This window comes from Molothrus ater, chromosome 3 (genome assembly GCF_012460135.2).
Source record: "Molothrus ater isolate BHLD 08-10-18 breed brown headed cowbird chromosome 3, BPBGC_Mater_1.1, whole genome shotgun sequence".
NCBI lineage: Eukaryota > Metazoa > Chordata > Aves > Passeriformes > Icteridae > Molothrus > Molothrus ater.
In genome coordinates, this window is record NC_050480.2 from 14,438,358 (window position 1) to 14,455,377 (window position 17,020).

The window sequence follows — 17,020 nt, forward strand, 5'->3', positions numbered from 1 at the left end:
CTCTTTTTAGGCTTAAGAAGATAAAATCAATGAATTCATCTATGTTATTCCTCTGGGTATAAAGGTCTAGATGTAATAAGTGGTACACATAGTATAAGATTACATTGCTGTTCCTGAACTGCAGCCGCAAGATTAATTGTGCCTTATAGGCCAAAATTTGAAGAGCTGCTGGATGCTGGCCTCTGAAAATCTGATACAACTAACACAATAAAACCCCAGTATTACCAAATTTCTCAAATGCTTTAAATGTGATCCCTTCCTAGCATGAAGAGGAAAGGTGTGAATGTATGTTTGAGTAGAATTTTAGATACAGATATGGAGAATAATGGTGAATGGATCCTCTTCCTGATTGTATCTGCCTTTCCTAAAAGAAACGAAAAAATCCACTACAGGTTTTACTTGAGAAAGATAATGCTTGGATTTTAGCAAGCAACATCACTCATTGTGAAATCCATCAATATCTGTGGAATAAAAATTATACTTAGATATGGTGACATACAGAAATTCCATTTACATTACATTTTAGCTCACTTATAATTCTACTGACATAAAAAATTGGTATGCTCTGAATGAGAAGATGGGTTTTTAAGAAAACAGTCATAATTTAATTTAGAATGGATTTAAGATTGTTTTTACTATTTGTATAGGACTTTTTTGCCTGGAGGAAGATGTGGCTTCATAATGAAATGCCAGCTATTGAAATACTAAACTTCTTAAGTGTACATATGTATTAATTAAAATTATGTAGATACTTTCCTAATGAAGATCTATTGTCTACCACAGTCAGTCAAAAGACTCCATGATTGAGGCATACTAGTGGGCCACCAGAACTCACCAGGAAGCACAAAGGATGCTGAGCACAACCTGTAAAATCCGTGGGGTCATGAGCCTGCTGCTCAACGTTCTTTCTCAGTGGTGAGGGGACAAAGCAAGTCAAGTGACAAAAAGAAGTAATTCTATTCAGTTTGTTAACTGAGAGATGGTATAGCAGGGCATTTGGGGATAGTCAGGCCATGACCAAAAAACCATGGCAGTTTGTCTCACCATCAAAAAATAGGCACTTATTAAAAGTAAAATAAATAACAAATAAATAACAAAGTCTCTCCATCATGATTAGTTTAAAAGCAGAGGGCAATAAATTGCATTTACCTCACTATCAAAATTGGTATGTGTCACACTGACCAGCAGATTCTTTAAATATGGTTTAAATAAGCACCACATAGGAAGTACTTGAATGGGTAAGAAGTGACAATTGGTAAAAATGGAGTTTTTGGAGTCTCACTGCATTGGAAAGTTTGCAAGGGGTTCTTTCCACACGCTCCATGGAAAGAGCATTCCCCTTGTCATACACTGAACTCTTATTTTACAGCACTGACACTCATGATAAAGGGTGAGCCAGTATATTTTGGCCAGTATATTCAAGGACAGAGCAGTGGTGGCATTTTAGGTGGGCAGCTCCAGGACCTTTCTATTGTGGATGCTGAGAAAATCAGCAGTTAGCTGGTTTTAAACTTTCTGAGTTTGCTCAACAACACACAGTGTTCAGGCTGTGTCATTTCCATGCAGAGCTTGGGGAACTATAATGTGGTTAGCCTGTATTATTTATCCTTTATTTACCCCCATTTCAAGCCTGATTAAAAGTCAGTCCTTTCACATCACAGAATGAAACCTTCCTAAAAAAAATACTCAACATGTACAGCTCCTTCCTTTCATCTTCTCAAATTGTAATTAACAAAATTATTCCTGAAAACAAAATTTACCCTGGTTTCTTTACAGAATTGTATCTGGGGAAACATACTGGGAAGGGAATGATGGTTAAGCTGAACACTGTTGTAGCAAAAGCCTCTCTTTTATCTTTCTCAATTTAACATTCTCGTGCATCAGTACCTTAAAAGCCACTTTTGTAACTCTCATATTTAATACTGATGGTAGTAGCCTTTTCTCATTGCCTTTTGCTTGACATCTGGCCTGTTACCGGATTGTGGTGTTCTAGGAGAGTCTAAACTAAGAAAAGCATACCTCAGATACACAGAGCAAATTATATTGTCTGGATAAATCAAATTTCTCCAATAGCTGCTGTTTGGGGTTTACATATTTTGGCGTTTATTTGGCATATGAACATGCAAATCTTTTAAACACAAAACTGCCAGCAGAGGCTTGATGATACAACAAAATCTTTCTATTTCTTGGTATGTTAGCTGTGGAGGGTATTATGATGAACTTCTTTGAAAAGCTGAAAAATGTTTTTTCTGGGTTAATTTTCAGTCAGATCAGTAAATGAATCCAACTTATATTGCTCAACAGTCGCAGGGGAGGGAGCTGCAGCCACAGACTATAATGCTTACTGGGCACCTGCACGGGCTTTGGTGACCTTAATCAACTGACACTGATCCCACAGTGGTTAATACAAGCAAAAAGACCCCAGGTAAATACTTCAGGACTGCACTGCAGCTGGTTGTATGTTGAAACAGTTTGTCCATCAAGGACTGTTAGCTTAAATGGATCAAAGGAAGCACTTTGTCACCACTATGGGTAGAAAACTGAGGTATCGAGTAATTAGGGAAATTACCAAGTGAGGGCTTCAGGTAAAGCCCATATGGAATCCCCATTTCACTCCCTTTTACCAGTTTCTGTAGTAGAGTATTTTCAAAAACAGACTAGAAAAATGTGAAAAAAAGTTTAATGATGACTTACAAATATACAATACTTACATTTTCAAGAGTTACAAAAACGGCATACTACAGAAACCAAAAGCTTCCCCCAACCTTTGGAGGAACATTTCCTAGTTACTTATTTACAAAGAAAAATTACAGTCACTTTTCATAGTGTCACATGTTTACATATAAATATTTCTCAGTTGAAAAATATCTTGCAGCTTACCCAGAAGCAGTTTTTGCAGTCTGAGCCCTACATCATCTATCAGATCAAAAATTCTATCACACCCTTAAGCTGACATGACACAGCATTCTTATAATTTAACCTTTGTTAATTTAGCCTTTGTTTGAAAATATGTACAACCAAGATGGCTAAAATGAGGCATAGTTGAGATTTCACCTGATGTATTATGTATTGCTCATGATTTGGTAAAATGGCATAGGCTACCTTTTTTAATTAGGTTGGTGATGTGACTTTAGAAAAAGGTGGTCTAATTTCCTTAAGGTATTTATAAGTTCTTCCTGAAAGGAATTTAAAAGAATATAACATGTCCTCTGCAGGAAACTTTTTCACATAATGAAACTTCTGTAATAAATTCTTCCTTCTCTATGTACAGTTCTTACTCCTAGTAAGAGACAAACTGAGCACATTTTCCAAAGTCTGTTCATTTCCATCATTTTTTGATGTTGTATGTTTCTTAGATTGTAGTTTATTTAACTCAACATTTTAAAACTTTCTTCTACCTGAGAGCAAACATTAGTATTTCTTAGTCTGTGTGTACTTGAGAGTCTTGTTATAGATTAGAATACTTGCTGTAATACAGCCAAAACACATCCAGTCTGTTTTTGACACTTTCATTATGTGAGTAAACCAATATTTTCATGATTTTCAGACAATATAATTTCAACATGTGACCTCAACAGAATTTTCATCTAGCTGAATGGAGTTTGGGACTACACATTTATAACTGATTGCTTTTAATTAAAACTAAGTACCTCCAGAGTATTAGTTATAGTTCAGTTCCAGATCTTTTTATATTCAAAACCAGAAAATACATGCCATCAATAGCTGTGAACAGAGTTCAAAAAGTGTCTTCCAGCATTACAGTATTTCCCTACCAAAAGCTTACTCCACAGACAAAATACACTCCAAGTTCAAGCATCTTTAAAGAATGCCTGTGTTCTGGACTTTCTTCGTGCAAGAGCTTCTTGTTTTTTTCTTTCAATCTCCTCTTGAGAACATTTTCTATTTTTTTGTTCTACCACAGACACTGTAAATAAAAAAAAACATGTATTAGGAGCTTCAGGTTTGTTCAATAAGTATTTTAACTTAGCCATTTCCAGTGTTTGAAGATCTATGGCAGGAGGACACTATTCTGATACACTGGGCACCCAAGTTAAAAAAGGCTCATCTATCCTGTCCCCTAGGCAGGAAGGGGGAAAGATGCATGACCTTTGTAGTGCTACTGATTACTACCTCCCAATGAAAACACTGGGATGCACACATTTGCTTCAAGGAAACTTTACTTGGGTGCCCTTCAAGTGAACCTTATGACATCAGAGTCAACATAGGAGATGGTGATGGATTAAGAAAATTAAGGCTATCAGAGTGAAAAGGGCTCTACAATTTAGTGAGTTAGGCAGAGATATGAACATGGAGATATTATAGATACAGGGGTCAGATACAGTACCAGTGTCACACAAATAAAACAAGATAGATTGAAAAAAGGTCAAAAGTAGCAATAAAAATTGGCAAAGGAGACAAGAACATGATAGCTAAGCATAGCATTTTATATGGTGTGTTACAGAACTATAAATTCCCATACTATAAAATCCTGACCTCACTGGAACAAACAGGAACACTCCTTGAACATATCAATAATTTTACCATTTTTTATACACCAATTTCCAATTAATGTATTTTTAATAAGTATTCGAAGTGAATAAATAGAACAAAGAGTATATTTGCTCACAAAAGTGTCCATGAAAAATTAAATAGCAATTTTCAAAAGGACCATTTAATATCAATTTTTTTGTTAACGCCCTTTCCCTTAAAATTTAAGATGAAGCAAGCTATGGTTTATCTGTACAGAAAATCTATGCTATCTTCATTCATTCCCTTACTCTCTAGAACATTCCACAGAATAACTAGTTATCTCTCTGCTTTTTTCCCCTTATAATCCAAAATTGCTACTTTCCATTTATATGCTTCTCTGCTGGGGAAGAAACATAAAATATTCATTCTTCAATAATTGATTGTTTTGTTGCTTTTGCAACACTGCTTCTTTATAATGGAGGTTAATACAGGACACTTTTAAAGGCATGTTTTATCAGAATAAATATTGATTAAAACTTTGCCAAGCTGTGAGATCAAGTAAAAATGAGACTGACTGGTACTTGACTGGTTCTCCATTTCCCCAGTAAGTAACACTGAGCATGGACTATTACTGATGGTCTCTTGGGAATAAAGAAGTGACTGACCTCTCTTCTGGATGAAAGGGCATCTTAGTATTTAGACTGATAACACAACAATATTTCACTGGCAATTTCAGCCACAGAGCAAACAACAGAGGCTGAGCTCTGAAAAGTATCAAGTGATTTGAGGTTCCAAATTCCAGGTGTACAGTAGTATAAAGAAACTGGCATTCCGTATCACCTGGTGTCTTCTTCCCCTGTCCCATCATTAACTAGGGTTTTACTATGCATCAAAATACCAGTATTTTTAAGTAATGGTTTAAGAAAATGGTATGCTGAGTGCTGCATCAGCCTATAATTGATCCTAGGGAACCTGAGTGTCTATGGAGAGAGGGTGTGAGGTATTTAGAGAAGTGGAAGGGAAACAGGTGTCCTGAAGGACAGGAATTCAAGATATGCATCAAGACAATTTAATTTTTGAGAAAATGAAGTCCAGATTCTCCTTAGAACATCTGGTAGCACCTCAACTGAATAGATGAATACTGAAGCCTGTTTTAAGCTGCAGTACAGTATGAATTTCTCTGACATTCTGACTACAGAAAGGGAACAAACGGTCTAACAGTGATACAATAAAGACAAATACCTGATGTAGTCTGTGCAAATGACTCTGAAAGATGCCTCTTGAAAGGTGATTTCTTATTGTCAAGCTTGCGGTGCAAAGTGACATTCACCTGATTCTTGCTTCCTTCCAAATCCTGCAGAGTAATTCCAATGCCAGAATGATTCCCTGAACTTTCAGACCCTACATGATGACCACCCTGAGAATTGTTAATCTTTTGGAACTTAAACTTTGAAGGCACAAGTGAAGTTTTGTTACCAGAGGTGCTACTTGGAATCTTTCCCGCATTATACAAGAAATGTGAGCTGTCGAGTGCTTTTCTACTAAAAATATCTACTGCATTAACAGGACTTACTTCAGAACCTGTCTCTCCTGCTGGCACAGAATTTGACCTGTACCATTTCCCTGAAACAGTCTTTGCAGTATCTTCAGAAGTATCTTGATTACAGTTTTTAGGGAGTGTGTATTTACACTCCACAGAAGGACCCGAGATCGCAGTCAGAGGATTTGAGATGTTCTTACAGTTCATGACATGACCTGCTGTGGCCAGCCCATGCACTGTCTTTGATGAATTCCTACAGGCATCATTTAGTGAGAGAGCCTCTTGTTTTGCATTTGTTTTTTGCACCAAGAGGAGATTGGGTAGTCCTTGTTTAGATGCTGGGAAACTGTTATCAGCATTTGATCTGGAATTAATACTACCTCCTTGAATAGTTTTAATTTTTTCATTTCCTTGTTTAACATCCTGGCTTTGAGTTTGCTTTTCTATATCATCACACACCTGATATAACAATTCATCATCCTCACAGTTTGCATCCCAAAGACTATCGGATCCACAAAACATACCTAGTATCTCATCAGAGAATTTCGGTTCATTCCAGTCATCAAATGACAGAGGACATTTTTTTGGTATTTCAACTTGATTTGAGTGACCTGTATTACCTTGGTTAACCACTTTGGCTAGACCATTAGGTTTCATGTTGGTAGAAACACTGGATGACTGACAGGAAATAGTATGAGTGTTATTCCCAGGTTTTCCTGCTGATTGTCTGTGAGGATTAAATCTTGAAGGAAAAAGAAGAAGAGCATCGCTTTTAGGCTTAGTAGATTCGTTTCCAGTCTCCATTTCAGACTGCACTGAAACAGGAATATGGTTCAAATCACTGTTTTGGGTACTCTTCCAAACAGATTTAGTTTTATCTGGTTTAACATCACATTTACCATGCAAGGCCTTGGTCTCTGTCTTGGCGTTTTCTGTCTTACATGGCTTTTGTAAAGACCATGATTTTACATGTTGTGAATTTTTACTAGAATGTTTCAAAGGTGAATACTGCAAACAGTTAGATTTGCTCATAGTCCCCAAAAGAGTTACTGAATTGCCACTACTTCTTTGCTTTGCTCTGCTAGCATCACTGAAATCATGCACAAATGGATTTGCAGGAATTTGTGGTGGTTCTTCAGTACTTAGCAGTTCAGGATTTTGGGTTATTTGCATCACAAAAGAGTCGTCTGCCAAAAGATCTGTATCCCAGTCATCAAAGTCATCATTAACTACTCCAGCAAGCTTAGCAGAGGCTACCAATTGTGTCTTCAAAGAAGGAGGATTTTTTTTGGTCAGGATGTCAGTATCAGCTTTTGGTACAGTCTGGTCCATGCTTCCTACTGCAAACAGAGTATCTTTTTGATATGCCTCGGAATTACCATGCTGTGTCTCTTCAACTTTCTCAGGAAGATTCTCCTCCTCCAACGTACTTTTAATTTTATGAAAACTATTATTTAAAGAAATATCTGACAGTCCTTGGCTCAACTGTCCGCTGCACTTCTGGGTAGAAGAGTCAAAAAGAGCATGAAGGGCTACTTCAGCCTCAAGGTCTACAGACTTTTGACTGCTGGACTGACAGGGCTCTGCCACAGGGATGCCAATGCCCTGTCCAACTGGTTTCAGGGACGCAGTAGGATCTGCTTCAGATCCTTCACCAAGGAGTGATTTCTGGTTCTTCGTATTTATTTCATCTTTAGAATTACTTGAAGACTCTGAGGTGCTCTGGATGAAGTTGTGACCAAGCTTCTCCTGTTCCTGAACAGCATCTAACTCGACTAGATTTTTATCAAACTCCTTAGCCAATTTCATGAGTTCCTCTTCAGGATTTTTTATTTTAAGATCTCTGGATTAAAAAGAAAATACAGAAAATAAAGTCAGAGCTACTGAGAAAGTTTGGCCAAGTTCAGTTACATGACCCTATGAGCTGCTCATTCTATAGTTTAACAACTACAAAGGTATGACTAAATCCCACTGCTTCCAATATGCAGTCAATATACACCCCCTGCAAGAAGACATAACAAGCCCACAGTTAAAAGCATTCTATATGCTAATGTACAATTATATGGTTCACTATACATAGAAGACCACATAATCTTTTCATGAAAGTCCAGCTATGATGAGCAAGAAAAAACTGTAACTTACCTTGTACAACTTAACTTTGTCCTAGCTCGCCCTTTTACTACTATAGGTGTACAGGGGATAGCATCCTCACCAATCCATGTTCCTAAAAGGGAGTCTTCATTACAGCCTGCTTTTTCATCCTGAATAATTAGATTTATTCAGGAAATTAGAAATTAGATTATTAATTTATTTAGAAATTTATTTCAGATAAAGACTGGATTAGACACACATCTTACATGAGTTAAAAGTTGCTTAACTAAATAAACTGGATAAAGCCTGTTGAAAAGCACAGGTAAGAGCAAAAACAAGTTAAGTGAGATTACTGCAACATTGTCCACTGATAGTTGCATCACTTTAAGTATATCAATTTAAAGCAGAACTTCAATTAAAATAACTGAATTATACTTTTGGCATGCAAGTCTAGTAGTCTAATTCAGGTTTACACACATTCATGTTACAAGCAGTCATCTAGTTTACTTTAGTATACTACTAAGGAGCTCGCTGAGGCCAGCAGCACAAACAAATTAGAGACCTTAAAATAAATTACATTCTGTATGCTTACAGAAAAAAATCTGACTTCTTCCACTACAACTAATTTACAAAAAGAGCCTTTAAACAGAATTAAGTGACATTTAGAAACTAAATGAAATTGTTTCAGAGCTTCAAAGTTCAGGCTTGAATTTGAATTCTGAAATGAAGGAGATACAATACTGTGATGAATTGTTTAGAGGAGCAGAGCAATGGGATGTAGGAAATTACTGTGTGTAAGCCAGCAAAAGTAATTTGAACTATACTAACTAGGGTAGTTTTAAATAGGTTATCTTATTCTTAGTAAATTTAACATTTTTTAAAATTTATTTTTGTTTAAAAAAGAATATAAGCAGCAGATTACATTTATGGCAGAACTGTAATTATTTAAAAGGCATGCAGTGGCACTCCTTATCAATGACTTTCCAATTCTTTTAGTAAAATTTATCACAAATACGCTAAACAGTAAATATATTTTAAACAGCCCTGTCAAAAAAGCAGGCATGTTTTGCAAGCTAAATACTACAGATCTATTTTAGGAATTAAATGTTTTCTTCTTGTACTTAAAATGCAACAGAACTTTGGTTTTGACTTTCTGGGCTGTGGACATCAGGTTCATGGCAAGAGGGAAAGGGCAAGAGATACTGGGGTAAAGAGGAAAATTATTTATAGTATTGAAGCAAGGTTACTATGTTTATATTACTGCAAAATATCTCTCATCTTGGTCATCAAAAATCAGCATTGTAAATCAGCAGTCAATCAAGACTCTTCAAAATGCTTAAAAACAACTGCCAAGTCAATCTAGTATTTGAAAAAACTCTTACCTTTTAACAGATGAGTAATTAAGGGTAAATAAACAGTATTCTTAAGACCAAGGGCAGCAATTTGCATTCTGAAAGTAAAGCTTTCCAAAATAGAGCTGCTGCAAGTCTCTTCATGTGCCCTTTTCTACAGCATCTGTGACTCACACAACAATCAGTAAATGCTATGCTTACTATTTTAATTCAATCCCGTTCTATAAACTAGTTTTCTACATGCCCAACTCTTACCATGACACTACTGTAACTAAAACAAGGCTAAGGCTGAAACACTACTCTCTTTTGATTAGTGCACATGCACAGCATTGTTTTAGAAAGTTACGATTACCTGAGGAGCAATACGATTAACAATTTCCGAAATTTCTACCGCACATCTACTGGTAGTCTGCTTGCTTTTTCCATTGCCTATGAAAACAAACAAACTTCTTGAAATTTTGAATAATCTATCCAGTTTATGAAGTGCAGTACATCTCAAATAATTCAAATAAACCTATAGACATGGGAGCTTGATTCAGTGCTGTATTGAAGAATTTATGGGTTTTTAATGAAAGTAAAATCAAACAATCATTATAAGAGAAAATAACCTTTTTCCAAGAAATCGTTTATAACTTTTGCTACACTCCCACTGCATGCCTCAAACAGATGCCCTGAAGTCTGGATTTTAGTATTACCTAATCTGTGTGCAACTGGTGAATGAGAATCCCAAAAGATTTCTTGCTGTGTCTCAGTGTCATTAATAGGAGAGCTGAAAGTAGGTATTCGGGATTTTCTACTCAATGATCTCTTTGGTGTTTTATGTAAACATGGTTCTGTGTAAAAAGAAAGAGGATCTTTATTAGAAAACAACAAATAAGAGGCAAAAATCACTTAAAACACAGAACAGGTCAAGGCAAAAGAAGATGCATTAGGAACATCAAGAATAACAATCAAGTTCACACTCACCAGGATTCCTTTACTCACAACAGGAATACTGTACAAAACTAGACATGAAATACAGGACTCTTAGCTTTGCCAATCATATCTCCACAGAGATAAGAGAAAATTACATGATACTGACACCTTTCCACCCAAGATCCGATTGTAAGGATGTCAGTTCTTACATTGACTTAATCTTATGTTAAGAGAAAAATTATGTATACCTCTATAAGAGAATATTTTGTATTCTTGCTTGCTTTGTGTCTTTCACCCAGACTCTGAGCTGAACTACTATTTTAATGGGCATCCAAATTATTCTGGGTCATAACCTACATTTGTCTATATTTCCTCCCCTGGGCCCTTCCAGCTAGGACTATTAAAAGCAGGAATGTAGGTATACAAAACCTGCTTGCAACTGCCTTTGATCAATAAGTGAACTAAACACCCTAAGTGAAACTCAGCTAGTCACCCCTACCCTTTAGAAATGATGCTGTAGATGTGAAAGCCTACAGAAATAATTTAGAAGATGCTATTACTATGGGAGGAACATCTTAGAGGATGTTTTGCCCTGAAGTGCCTAGCATGGCCATAAAGGTTTTATCCTCTCCTCAGTTAGTTCTCAGTATTTGCTGTGGGAATCACAGAATACGTCAGGGTGGAAGGCACCACAGTGGGTCACCTTGTCCAACCTCCCCCTCAAACAGGGTCATCCCAGAGCACACACCACAGGATTGTGACCAGGTAGTTCTGGAATATCTCTCCACACTACCTGGGACCAGGTAGTTCTGGAATATCCACACTCTCTCTGGGCAACCCGTTCCAGTGCACAGTCACCATATAGTACAGATCTTCCTTATATTTAGGTGGAACTTCTTGTGCATCATTTTCTGCCTGTTTCTTATGCTAGTGCTCAGCACCACTGAGAATAGCCTGGTCCATCCTCTTTGCACCCTGCCTTTAGATATTTACACAGATTGATGATGTGCCCTGTTTTCTCTTTGCAAGGCTAAACAGATCCAACTCCCTCAGCTTTTCCTCATAAAAGACATTCTCCAAACCACTAACCAACTTTGTAGCTCTCTGATGGACCTGTTCCAGGAACTCCATGTCTCTTGTCCTGAGGAGCTCAGAACTGGTCACAGTATTCCAAATGTGGCCTCACCAGGGCTGAACAGAGGAGCAGGCACACCTGCCTTGCCCTGCTGGCAATGCTCTTCTTAACATACACCAGGTACGTACACGTTAAGGCTTGCCTGGCCCCCGGGGCACACTGGCTCAGCCTGCCCTTGACAGTAACAGCCCCTTCCCAGGGCACGCGAGCCGGGCGAGCTGAGATTTAGACCGCACCAACCCCTCCTCACGGCTCAGCCGCGCCTCCCCCGCGGATTCGAGAGACGGCGGGCAGGGCCGGGGCCCCCAGGGGCCGCTCCCGCCGTACCTGCAGCGCGGGGCGAGCACACCGCCGCCTCCCCGGCGGGCAGGCCTCGGCTCGCACCACGTTCCACCGGCCCCTCCTCCGCGGGGAGCTCCGCCCGCCGCCGCGTCAGCTGCTCCTCGCCCCCGCTGCGCCTCCTCAGGGCGGCGGGCCCGAGGGACAGCCCCCTCCGCCGGCTACTGGGCATGGCGGCCGCTACGGCGGCACCGCACCGGTCCCGCTACCGACGGCACCGCCATTTTGCCGGGCTCGCGAGACCACCGCCAATTGGCCGCCGCCGTGCCGCCTCAAGCGGCCATTGGCCCCGCGCTGTGGAGGCGGGCGGATGGACGGGCTTTCGGAAGCGGCGGAGAACTGAGGCCCCGCCCCGCCGGCCGTGAGGCGCCGCCGGGTCCTCCTGCCCCGCGCTGTCGCCACCGTAGAGCGGTGACACCCGGCTGTCCCTAGAGCTGGGGGAGGAAAAGTTCAGCCATGGGCAGAGAGGCAGGATGTGCCCTCCTGCGGACTCTTGCTGTCGGCTTGGCCTGAGGTGCCTCGAATATACCGTTAGGAAATTCTGGCCTGATACCTTGGTGGGTGGGAATGCTACAGAAGGATCTGAGAGAGACTGGATTGATGCGCCAAGACCAATAGTCTGAGGTTCGACAAGGCCAAGTGGGGGGTTCTACACTTTGGCCAGAACAGCCCGATTCAGTGATAGAAGATGGGGGATGAGTGGCTAGAAACGGGATCCAGCAAAAGGACCTGGGGGTGGTGGTCACTGGCAGCTGGACATGAGCCAGCATGTGCAGAGGTGACCAAGGAGGCCTGTGGCATCCTGGCCTGTATCAGGAACGGTGTGGCCAGCAGGAGCACAGGGGAAGGGCACCAGGGGAGGTGATTCTTCCCCCATACTTGGCATTGATGAAGCAGCACCCCACCTTTTGTGTCAAGTTCTGGACCCCCCAATTCAGAAAGGACATGGAGATGCTGCAGCGAGCCCAGTGTAGGGCAATGAACCTGGTGAGGAAACAATGAAACTGAGTCAAGGAAACAATTCTTACAAGGAGCAGCTGATGGAGCTGGGGGTGTTTAGCCTGGAGAAGAGGATGCTCAGGGGTGACCTACTTACTCTCTACAGCTCCCTGAAAGGACCTTGTAGCCCCGTGGTGGTCGGTCTCTTCTTCCAGCCAACCAGCAGCAAGATGAGAGAAAATTTCATGAATCTGTGCCAGGGGAGGTTTGGGTTGGACATCAGGAGGAATTTCGTCACAGGAAGAGTGGTTGCATTAGAATGGGCTGCCCAGGGAGTCACAGTCCCTGTAGATGTTTAAGGAAAGTCTGGTTGTGGCACTTAGTGCTGTGGTCTAGTTGACATGTCAGTCATAAGTTGGACTCAATGATCTCAGAGGAATTTTCCAATCTAATTGAGTCTGTGATTCTGTGAAACCCATCAGGCATAAATCATTTAATCCCAGTGAGGCAGGTGATGCTGGTGAAGAGAGGCTTACAGAACCTAAATTTGGTAGATAAGAAATTAGCTTGGGGTTCCTGAGGGACTGTGATACTACATCATTATTTTAAGCAGTATAAATGCAAACATATGTATATGTTATGTAACAATGTGAATATTTCCTCTCTGAGCCTCTAAAAATAAATATAAAAACATATCTATTAAGCATATAGGGTCAAGGAGTGAACTACTCTTTTTTTTTCCCTGGTTTTCATTTAATTTAATGGGACTACTTTGGGATAATTCTTAATTTGTAACATGTAAGCAGTGGGTTTCAGGGTGGATCAGGAGTAAGAAGTTTTGAAGTCACTAAAGACTGATTCCCTGAGCCATGAAACCTTTTCTTTTCACCTGAGGCCTCAGGCAAACAATATTTTTTTTTCACTTCTCCATTCTCATGTGTAATTAAAGCCAAGAGAGCACATTTTAACAAGAAAAAAAATAGGTACTATGTATTAAATAGAGAAACAATATCACATATGTAGCAAATTTATAGCAAGCACAGAAAGTTGTGACATTTGAGTAGTTAACTTGTTTATGCCAGACCTGTAAAGTATCGAGCAGACTGTAAAATACAAAGAGGACTGAAAAAGCAAGTCAAGATTTTGGCTTCAAAATCCATCATAGATATCTGAACATTGCTACTGTCTTGTAATCATACCAATGTGGGTAGGTCTGTACATCAGCATGAAGTGTGGCAAAGCTGTGCAGGATATTTTCATTGCCCATTTGCAGTATAGTTATTAAAAAATGGCTTCCCTGGACTTCATGCAATAGGCACTATGTAAGGTACCTGCTGCTTATTTATGGTTGGAATAGATACTGAGAAGAAATTTTGTACAGTAGCAGCAGATACATCTTAAGGGAATGCAAAACACTGAAACTGACACACTTACTAGAAAGTACTACTAGATCTTGATGTCTCCTACCACTTTCTGGCAGCCTCTTAGCAGCTGGGTACTGTACAGTGGTCTACCTTGTATTTCTTTCTGTTAACAAGCATAATCTGAAATACTGTCATCAGTAATTAAAATTAAGTAACATCTGTCATATTCACTGAATGTTACAAATTTTGCAGTGCCTTCTTTGATTTCTTCCTTTCTCTGAGCTCATTGTTCACTAGCCCCATTCATAAAATGTGAATATTTGCCACAGGTCTTTCACACACTTGTGAGGTTTTACTCATGCAGTAAATGCATTTTGGAGAAAAAATAGAAGCATATTTAACATGTGTTTCATTCTGCATGGGAGATCTTTTTGCATCAATTTAAGCCTGTGTAAAGTTGTGTTACCAAAAGATGGCAAAACCCAAAATAATCTCTATGTATAGATAAGATAAACAGATTTATAATGGGAAAGAAATCCCACTTTCCTAATGAATAAAAGTGTGTGTATATTACTGCAGCTTAAGAACTCAACTCTGAGCTGATACTGTTTATTAAGTTTAGGAATGTAGTGTTAAAAGTCTGTGATGTTGGAGGGTTTCTCTGTGGAGCTGTAGCCTTAAGGAGGGAGTTTGCATTCCCTTGGTGTGGCATGAGCAGCTGGATCAATGGCTAATTGTGGTGAGGCTGTGTTCCAGGGACTTGCAGCAAACTCCTAGTGCTGCAGTTGTGAGTCCTACTTTCAAATCAAAAGGGATAAATAATGCAGGAGATTGAATGAATAATAAAGTTAGCTCAGTTTTTAATAGTAGTATAAACTGCCTGAGAACTTTTCACTGTATTTTATGAGACAAAATCTAGAATTAAATTAAATGAATGTGGCAGATCTGAGAAGTTTCCTAAGAATTTCCCACTGGTGTAATGAATTCATTGAAAAAAGGACTGAGAAAGTCTCATTTTTAAAGTCCTTTGAACCCAGAACTTTTAAGTGAGGATTTTTATCTTGGACGGAATATGTCTCATTAGTGAGTTTTTCAAAATATCTAATGTATTGCATAAATATAACAAAGAAAGGGAAGTGACTATGTTAATCGTTCATTCTTGTTAGGGCTGGGGAAAAGGGAAAATCAATAATAATGATTTCAATGAAAATATCAAGAATTATGAGAGTATGGAAGTTATTATAAACAATGAAATTAATTTGAAAAATACTGCTTTTTTTCTAGTATGTTTTTAAATGCTCTGTGATGTTTTTAAAGTGAGCAGTGTTTCATTTTGAAATTAATTTCTTTTCAACCACTGGAAATGAAAGAAGCAAAACACACGCATGTTCATAATTTATCTCCAATGAAAACATGTGTCTATGCATTTTGATCACCTGAGACCAGGTGAAGAAGCAAATTCTCCAAGCCATATTTTCTGTGGTTAATCTGTTTTTAAAATGGTGTGGGTACAAACTCTAAAACTAAGGACAATTATATGGTACTTTAAAACATGTTTTCTCCTAAGGAAGGAGCAGTTAAGTAATGTCTATGTACCTATATGTCTCGTCATGTGTTTCTACAGAGGGAGACTCAGCAAAGCTCAGGGATTGCAGATGGGCACTGAGAGATGTAACTCAGGGAACCTGATCTCTTCTAGCCAGCTCTTCCCCTTCAGAGCCAGCTTGGGTGTTTCTCTGCTGCACTGCCTCACCTGCTATGTCTGGTTTCATAGGAGATAATAGTACTTACTGTAGCATGGATTGTCCTGGGGAAAACTAAGGAGTCATGGTACAGCAGTGAGGGGAACTATATGAACAGAGGAGAGAATTTAGATGCTTAATGTAAGATGCATTTATAAATACATCTTTATCCCCAAACAAAAATGAAACAAGATACCTTTATAACATTTAACTATGAAAGTACAATATTTTCCACCTTTTCTCATCCCAGAAATCCTGCTTATCCACGTTATCTTAAGAAGCCTTGGAATGTTTGCTAAAATTGAGCACTGTGTGATTACATGAGTTAACAAGAAGAGATTTGTGTTTCCTTGCTGGTTTTGGGACCTTAGGAAAAACTGAGAGAATATCTGAAATGTTACCTTAATGGATAATATTTTTTTCCATCCATAGAGGAAGGCAGGCATCATGTGTGTATTTTTGCTTTTATTAATAGCATTTTGATAGTACAGTTATAAAAGCTTGTCCTTGGCTTGCCTTGAAATATCATACTGACTTTACTTATTATAGAATGTTACTTTAATTTTCCAAGGTGAAGTGGTCGCAGAGCAGAAACTGGTGAGGAAAAAAATATGGCTATAACAGTTACACATACCTTTAATTTTAAAGTGCTGTCCAGAAAGGTTTGCAGCAATTTTTGCTGATGCATAAATTGACCTAGACAGTAAATGATACATGACCTTAAAAATACCTGAAGTAGCCTTGCTTGGGAATTTTTAGTAGAGAGCTATTATATGTCAGAGTAATTTACACAAGCCTAGTTTATGCTTTTGCATTCTCTTTTCCTCCCTCTCTCTCTGCCATGCCATCCAAGAACCATAGAAGCATTAAAAATATTTTACATATATTTCTTTTTTTTTTCCCCTCTTCTTATCATAGAGCTTCATCTTAATTTATTAATCACACTCAGAACATCTCATCAAATGTGGGACTAAAATGTGGCTCACAAAGACCTGATCCAGCAGAGCACTTAAGTACCTGCATAACTTCATTGCAATGACATTTTCCATTGCTCATTAACTGGAATTTAAAGAAAGTTTTCCGTTGCTTGGTGTCTGGGCATTTAGAGGAAATTGTCAGCCAAAATGGCTGAG

The 17,020-nt window shown here is 39.0% G+C and overlaps 1 protein-coding gene across 3 annotated transcripts; it reads right to left on the reverse strand.

Annotated features, from left to right (window-relative positions):
- Nucleotides 1-2,664: 2,664 nt before the first annotated feature.
- Nucleotides 2,665-12,043, reverse strand: ETAA1 (ETAA1 activator of ATR kinase). Of its 3 annotated transcripts, XM_036380854.2 has the most exons (7): nucleotides 11,831-12,043; nucleotides 10,149-10,286; nucleotides 9,806-9,882; nucleotides 8,153-8,271; nucleotides 6,044-7,853; nucleotides 5,713-5,824; nucleotides 2,665-3,925 (listed from the first exon to the last, which is right to left on the reverse strand). In XM_036380854.2, exons 1-7 carry the CDS (start codon nucleotides 12,012-12,014, stop codon nucleotides 3,810-3,812), a joined length of 2,556 nt encoding a protein of 851 aa, XP_036236747.1. In that variant the 5' UTR covers nucleotides 12,015-12,043; the 3' UTR covers nucleotides 2,665-3,809. The 3 variants fall into 3 exon arrangements, with proteins under 3 accessions (XP_036236747.1, XP_036236746.1, XP_036236748.1); XM_036380853.2 differs by having other exon boundaries at nucleotides 5,713-7,853; XM_036380855.1 differs by lacking the exon at nucleotides 5,713-5,824 and having other exon boundaries at nucleotides 3,809-3,925.
- Nucleotides 12,044-17,020: the final 4,977 nt, after the last annotated feature.